Source organism: Equus przewalskii, chromosome 23 (genome assembly GCF_037783145.1).
Source record: "Equus przewalskii isolate Varuska chromosome 23, EquPr2, whole genome shotgun sequence".
In the NCBI taxonomy this organism is placed as follows: domain Eukaryota; kingdom Metazoa; phylum Chordata; class Mammalia; order Perissodactyla; family Equidae; genus Equus; species Equus przewalskii.
In genome coordinates this window covers 15,801,309-15,809,623 of record NC_091853.1, presented here as the reverse complement: position 1 = coordinate 15,809,623, position 8,315 = coordinate 15,801,309, and the positions used below count along the sequence as shown (strand labels likewise).

At 42.9% G+C, this 8,315-nt stretch overlaps 1 protein-coding gene across 1 annotated transcript; it reads right to left on the bottom strand.

Moving 5' to 3' along the window:
- Window positions 1–5,150: 5,150 nt before the first annotated feature.
- On the bottom strand, window positions 5,151–6,139 carry LOC103552108 (transmembrane epididymal protein 1-like). Its single transcript, XM_070590890.1, has one exon. It carries the CDS (start codon window positions 6,053–6,055, stop codon window positions 5,282–5,284), a length of 774 nt encoding a protein of 257 aa, XP_070446991.1. The 5' UTR covers window positions 6,056–6,139; the 3' UTR covers window positions 5,151–5,281.
- Between the last annotated feature and the right edge of the window lie 2,176 nt (window positions 6,140–8,315).

The following is an 8,315-nucleotide window of genomic DNA, read 5'->3' as shown; positions in this document are numbered from 1 at the left end:
ACCAGAAAGTCTTCCACTAAAATAGCCTATCCAATTAACGGTTCATTTCAGGGAAAGATAGTGAGTTAAAAGTAGTAGAATCTTTTGTGATTGGCAATTGATTAAGTCTTGGCCAAAGATTAAAAAAAATTAAACGGGGGCTGGCCTGGGCTTCTTGAGTTCAGATCCCTGGCACAGACCTATTCCACTCATCAAGGCACACTGTGGCAGCATCCCACATACAAACTAGAGGAGGACTGGCACAGATGTTAGCTCAGGGCCAATCTTCCTCAAGCAAAAAAAAAAAAAAAAAAAAGAGGATGATTGGCAATGGATGTTAGTGCAGCATGAATCTTCCACACCAAAAAAACCCTCAAAAAAACAAAAACAAAAACAAAAACTCATCATGGATATGACGATACAAAGGAGTCAACTCAATAGCTGTAGGTTTCATCTTGGGAGGTTCCTGTTGGCCAGATACTCTTTGACCAAAAATATGTGTTAGAATTCTGAGTTTTGGACAGAGAAGCCTCAAGTGATTCAAGATGCTAATTTTCTTTGGGTTGAGTGGGTATATTTAAACCCTTTAATGTAGAAAAAATGTTTCCTTTGGTTTAAGTTTTATTCCTGGAAGTGTACTTTTAAAACTGGATGCTATTTTGTGTATGCTGTTTTTTATAAAATAGCATGCTTAAAATTTGTTTTACTTTTATTTGAAAATTTCACTTACTAAATTTATAAGAACCTCTTAAGTTCTTTGGAGGATTTTCTTTGTTAGATTTATAAATCTGCCTTGTTAGCTATTTCAAAGAATCAGATCTTTTAAATTCATGAATTGAAACATCTAAGAAACTATTATTAATTAAATATGGAAGTGGTATCTGTTTAGGAGAATTTGATTTACAACATGTAAGGTTTTATTGAAAAATGAAGAAATAAAAACAATTTTTAAATAAAATTACTAAATTTATAAATAATTCTATATGTCAAGTGTAAAAGCTTAACAATTAGTTTATTAAATATGTACCATAATAAATTGAATATTTGTTACCATACAGGCAATTGCAAGCCTTGCTTTTGCTGGCACAACATTCCCCCTCAATTAGTAAGAGCCCATTAATAATTTTCTGCTTTCAAATTGAAAAGCAAATTATCAATCTTTCCATAAAACAATTTTGTGTGGCTCTTCCTTAGCCACCCTTCGTAGGGGGCAGGAACTCAACAGTTTTCTCTTTTACAACTGGGCCATGAAATTCCATCACTAGGACTGCACTGCCAGGGCATGTGGTTGCCAAGCTTCAGTGTCTGAGTGCAGGAACAGCCAAGACCTCAGGATGCCTGTCCTGAATTCCTTCATCTAACAGACTCCTACTTATCCCTCAAAACCCACATCAGAATTAAACCGACATTCATCTGTGCTACACTTGTACTAGATACACACTTCATTTACTCATTCACCAATTATTTGTTGCATGCTTATTATGTGATGGGCTAAACAAGGGCATTTTGATGATTTTTATAGAGTTGCTAAAAATCAGTCATTTTAGCTCAAAGGACGTTTTGACACGAATGTGTTCTGGAGATACACACACATATTGATATATAGATATCTATATCTATCTGTGTATGGATGGAGATCCAAATAATCTATATAATCTATATCTATCGATTGAATTCTGTGCTTATTCATGCCTGCACATCTAGTTTGACAGGAAACAGACGGATCTTCATCATGTTTCCTGGATGCCTGGACAACACTTCCTTACGTATTTTTCTGCCCTCCTCCTCATCTCTCCTTCACTTTTAAATTGATAGCACAAGGAGAGCAAGTGTCCTTTCCCTGCTCATGTGAAGATGGTGCCCTCTGGTGGATGGTGGTAAAGATTACACCTTTCTTTCCAAAACTATTTAGGTGGTTTCTGTTTTTCCTCAAATTTACCTTCAATTGGTTTTACAATCCAAAGTGATCAGGATTACCGTCAGAGTGCTCGTACCCACCGTGGTGTGAGGAATATGAGAAGGCCCTATCCAAACGGTAGGCTCATCCATGCCACCATTAAATCAGGCTCAGTAATAATTCTTTGTGGCTTAGTAGGCCCCTGCTAGTATTTATTATTTTACTTCGAGGATACCTGTTATGAGACATAATAATATCTGGAGGCATTAATTCACAACTAGAGATGAGTCCATCAGTATCTAACAGGACCTCAGAAGTACTCAGAAACGGGACAGACTTGTCAACAAGTGTCTTTGGTAGCTCTTCAATTTTTACCTTTGTAGACAAGTAATATCTTGAAATGCTAATACTTTGGCTCTGTTCTTCCACCCTAGATGCTTTTCCCTGACTTAGAGAAAGATATTGCCTCAAGATGAGGTCAGGTTTTAATAGCAAAAAAGGGTAAATTTTTAGGTTAAAAAAAATCCCAAATATGCTCTTAATATCAAAGAGGGGAAGCCTGAGTGAAGTAGAAGATAGAGTTTTGCCATGTCATTAGAAAAGAATCTACAGGAACAATAGAGTCCACACCACCCCAACCTCAGGACACTAGAGGGGGTTCAGCCAGGCTTGGAGAGAGGGAACTGGCAGGCTGGGCAAGGCCTGAAAAGACCCCCAAGGTTGTGGGGGAGGAACAAGGGGTTGGGACCTAGGGGTGACAACCAGGAATGGGGCAGAACCTACCGGGGAAGCTGTGGAGCCCCGTTGGTCACCAGGACCATGGAGAAGCACAGAATCTGAATTAATGCCTGAGGAATATTTTATCTCCACACCAGGGACCACCGCTCATCTCTAGTGGAGAGCAGCATTGTCACCTGATAGTCCCACTGGGGGAAGTGTAAGCTTTCCGTAAGAGCTGCCTGCTGGTCACACACTGGATGTCCTGCACACGCATGCCATCCTGCATTCTGAGACATTGCTGAGCCCCACCTAAATGATGCTGGGAAGCACCTCCCTGCTTTGCAATAATTCAGAATGATATCGACCCTGATATCAGTTTCCCCACATTAAACCCAGCATATATGGGGTTAAAACCAAAACACTCATTCCCTGCTTACTCTCTGGCTTCCTGGCTCCAGAATCCACTATCCTCCATGGAGACAGACACCGTCAAGGACAAGCACCTGGACTATCTCCTCACGCAAAGATATACGGGCTGGTGGGAAAGCTGCTGACCAGCAAGGTCACAGGCTTCCTCCTCTCTGCAAGTGTCTCAAGGCCAAAGACAGGCTGGTGGGAAAGCTCCGACCAGCAAGGCCATATGCTCCCCCTCCCCTACCTAAAACTTCAAATAAAAACCCTTCCTTTTAGCTTTTCGGGGAGTTTGGGATTTCAGCGTTAGCTGCCCTCTCTCCTTGCTCAGCACTGTGCAAAAATAAAATTCCTACTTTCTTCCACCACATCCGGTGTCAGAGATTGGCTTGCTGCGCAACGGGTGAGCAAAGTCACTTCAGGTTCGCTAACAAGAATGTTCACAAGCCCCCAAAACCAGAGGGTAGAGGCCCTTCACAACCAGACAACAATTCATGCGTGCTACACCTTAACTTTTGAACAAGAAAATTAACAAGGAAGAGTGAGGCCAGAACCGAAGGAAGAGGATGCGTCCAGTTCTCCTAGGAACTAGAAGCCAAAGGGAAACTAGGGGGCTGATGACTCTCTAGAATCCCTGCCAGCCTCTCTCTACCCTAAGCCTCGGTATTTTAAGCATGACCAGGAGTAAGCGAAGTGTGATGGGTTCTCCACATCCTGGGGGCAGCAGGGAGAGGAGCAGAATGGGTGGCAGAAAGACATTCTTTGGCAAGTCCCCAATAAGTTAACTCTATCCTCAGAATTCCTCCCCGCCCCTTGACACCCAGCTATAGCCTTCTGTGACATAGTTGTCTCTAACTACCTTACGCCAGTTTCCTAACCCTTTAGAGTTTTAGACGATCATCTCTAAACCTTCCCGTTAAGATAGTTGTGAGGATTAAAAAGAAAAGTACACAGAATAAACAAGCCATTGGACTTTATTATACGTGAGAACCAGAAAGAAGTGGGTCCAGGTGAGTCTACCACTTGGAAATGGATTGCGGTCTATAGAGAGCGATGGGCTGGTCTATCCAGGTAGAAGAATCCGACAGACTCTACGCTTGGAGAGACAGAAACGGAGAAATTCTGGAAGCAGACGACCCCTTTTGAGTCCTACATTAGGGTGTTGCTCTGTCCTACTAGACCCTGGAGAGAAATTGACTTTAAGGACTGTGGTGATAGGATCACGGTATACGTATGTCCGAACTCATCAAAATGTATATATTAAATATGTGCAATTTTTTGTATTTGATATACTTAATGTGTACCTCAATAATATACTTAATGTATACCTCAATAAAGCTGAAAAAAAAGGATCTGACTTTCTCTTCCATAAATCCTAGAGTAATCAAAAGAAAGACCTCAATAACACTTCCGTGAGTTCTATATAGTCAAAATAACAGTTCAGGGGCTGGCCCTGTGGCCAAGTGGTTAAGTTCCCACACTCCACTTCGACAGCCTGGGGTTTCACCGGTTCAGATCCTGGGCACGGACACGGCACCACTCATCAAGCCACGCTGAGGCGGCGTCCCACATAGCACAACCAGGAGGACCTGCAACTAGAATATATGACTATGTACTAGGGGGCTTTGGGGAGAAGAAGAAGGAAAAACAAAAGATTGGCAACAGATGTTAGCTCAAGTGCCAATCTTTAAAATAAATAAATAAAATAACAGTTTGGGTTTACTATGAGTACTGAAGCAATCCAGAAAGACAAAGAATGAGGAGGTGGTTCTTATGATGGGTAAGTTATTACAATGTCCTAAAGAATGTAAATTATTATGCTGTACTAAATGCGACTAGTGTCGCTATTCCACGTGGTGGGTGAGGGACATTTATAAAGACCCAAAGGCAGGATACAGTACATTTATTTCACATTTTCCTGGGAGGGGAGTGAGGAGTAGAGAGAAGGGTGAGAAGATGGGCTTGGCTGGAGCTGAGGCGACTCAGAGGAGGCGGGGAAAAACTTGCGGAGTGGAGAGGGAAGGTCACAGTCACATGCCCCTCATGTTTCATTTGCCTTTCCTCTGTACACTGCTCAGCACATGAGACGGAGCAAAGCCAGAAGGGGAGAGAAGAGGATGCCCACCTCAGCAGAGTCTGCTGCCTCTGGCGGGACCTCTGAAGGAAGGACACCTGGTCCTCCTCTCTGACAACGCCACTTCCCACAACGTCTCATCCAGGTGTCCCAGAATGCACAGGTGACAGGACCCAGTCTGGGCTCAGCAGGTCCAGACATCAACAAATGTAACAATACCACCAAAAGGAGAAGCCGTAGATCCAGATCATCAAAATAGCAGTGAAAGCCACATGCCAGCAGAAGAAGGTGGTGACAAACATAATGTCGTTTTTGTCATCGTCCATCCATTTATAGCCAGAGATTGGTTTGAACAGCATAAACCCTATCTGCATCAGCCAAGAGCCTGTCATCAAATAAAAAAAGGCCTTCATCACCCACAGCTGCGGCATATTGGGAGCCCACAGCTCTGCAATCACCACCAGTGACAGCAGGAACATGGCCTGGGTGAGCAGGATGTGAGACTGTAGCTCCACTCCTTCTGAGTCCTGCACATGAGACACCATCAGGGGCACAAATAGAAATATGCCCAGGGCTTGGGCGGCTTGCTCCAGAGCAGCACACCTCTGGGGCAGCAGGTTCTGGCTCACCACATCTACACAGCCACTCAGGAAGAAGGTCATATAGAGAGTGAGGTGCTGCCACTGTTTGCGGTACAAAAAGTTTCTCTGATGATATATCTTGCTGATAAGTACAAACTGTCCATGAACGCTATGCAGCTCTTGGGCTACTAAAATGCCGGCACTCAATATCTTCACCAACCCAACATAGTATATTTGCCGCAGCCTCGCCCATCTTCCTTTGCTCCAGGGACGGCTTGGCGGATACTGGATAGGGTAGTTGCATATCAAAGCCTTGGAGACGAGTCGTGTGTGATAAAGTCCATAGAAGAAGAGAGACAGCCCTGGGAACAGATGACCCTCGAAGCCCCCCATGGAACTGAAGGTAGGTCTGACCAGAGGCAGAAGCCAGAGGCTCAGGAATGGCCACTTCAGGCTCTAGAGTGTGGAGGGAGCTTCCTGAAGCCCACTTTTATCCTCTAGCCAGCTCACTGCATCCACATACAGAAGGGAAATGGCTCTGGAGGCAAGCCAAACTTATGGTGGGGTGGGTGTCATGGTTTCCGTTCTTCAGCTCTGGTTCGTTGATGCCTAACCAACCATTGCCAAACAATGGAATGAGCACATTCTCCAGCACAATGCCTGGGCATCTGCCATTCTCAGAGACTGTGCTTTAGGCCCCCACTTGGCTCTCCTCCCAAGTGTCCTTGATGCCATTGCTATCTTCTTACTTCCCTCTCAAATTCACAGAACACGAGGGGGAACTCAGAGAAAGCATGGAGAAACAGACAATGTAGGGCACATCCCTTAAGAGTCCTCACATACAACGTCAGAGAAACACTAGGCACAAATGCATTCCCCTGGCGTACATAGTCTTATGAGCCACAAATAAACATACACAGTGCCCAATTACTCTGATGTTGTTTGAGGATTGCCAGAAAAATGTTTACTCCCGGGAATCTCTCTCCTGTTGATCTCCAGATGGAAGTGAGATGCCACCATCTAAGATTCCTTCCTTTGGGTCGAAGCAGTGTTTTTTCAACTTAAAATGCAGGTGAATACGTTCTACTCAGAGGTACTGATTTTGAATCTCCTGGGGTGGTGTCTTACAATAAGCATTTCAATAAACATTCCCAGGCAATTCTTACGCACGCTAAGTTTTGAGAATCACTAAGTAAAATGTAGGTACCTGGAAGAAAGAAGATCCTCTTAAACTAGTAACCTTAGTGAGAATTAGCCATCAAATATTTTCCCTCATGAAATAAGCATTTATTTAGAATGTAATTCCCTCATATTATCCTTCTTGACAGTCAATCAAGTATAGGAAATGTCTCAAATTAAATTTGTTCATTTTGAGCCAACAGATTTTCCATTTTGGTTTATTTCTTGGTAAATTGTCTTTTGTTGCTACTATGAACGGACCTTCCACTTCATTTTATAATTTTTACTGATATAAGAAACTGTAATTGTATATTGATCTTCATATTAATCATCTTGTTGCATTTACATACTGTTCTTACTAATTTTCAAATGATTTTATATAATCATATTATTTGCAAATAATGAAAAAATGATCTCCTTTTAGATATACTTCTGACTTTCTAATTGCATTGGCATGGTAGAAATTTACTGTTGTTTCGACTATGAAAGCTCCCCTCTTCTGGGAAGTGCCCCCCCAAACCACTCGGGTTAAATGGGAGCTGTCATCTTCTAATAAATACTACTTTCCTAGTCACAGAACAGTCAAGGGCTGGGTACCTGAGCCAGCTAGGCCAATCTAAGCCCTTCTCCAGAATTTTTTGTTTTTTTTTTAAAGATTTTATTTTTTTCCTTTTTCTCCCCAAAGCCCCCCGGTACATCGCTGTATATTCTTCGTTGTGGGTCCTTCTAGTTGTGGCATGTGGGACGCCACCTCAGCGTGGTCTGATGAGCAGTGCCATGTCCGCACCCAGGCTTCGAACCAATGAAACACTGGGCCGCCTGCAGCGGAGCGCGCGAACTTAACCACTTGGCCAAGGGGCCAGCCCCTCTCCCGAATTTTTTTAACCAAAGAAAACAGCTCTCAGCCCTTTCATAGAGTATATAAATACTGTTCATTGCAGAACCAAGAAGTGTTTTGGGATTATATTTCCTTCTCCATGGATCCAATATTGTATTAGTTATCTGTTGCTACACAACTAATTAACACAAATTTAGTGGCTTAAAACAATATACATTTATTATCTCCATTTCTGGGGGGTCAGGATGCAGGCATGGCTTTCCTGGGTCCTCTGCTCAGAGTCTCACAAGGTACAGTCATGGTGTTAGGCAGGCTGCGTTTCATTCTGGAGCTCATGGTCCTCTTTCAAGCTGACATGGTTGTGGCAGTATTTGTTTCCTTGTGGGTACAGGCCTGAGATCCCCATTTGCTTACTAGATATCACTTCACTCCTACCAGATTGATAAAAATGAGCCTGACAATAGTCTGACAATGGGAAAGAAACAGAATAATTAATACAGTGCTGAGGGAATGTAAATTGATACAACCATCTGGAAAAGAATTTGTCATTATATGGCGTTATATAGTAAAGTTGGAGATACACATCCTTCCTTGTATGCACTGTATAGTAACTCTCAGGAATGTCTGTAGCAACAC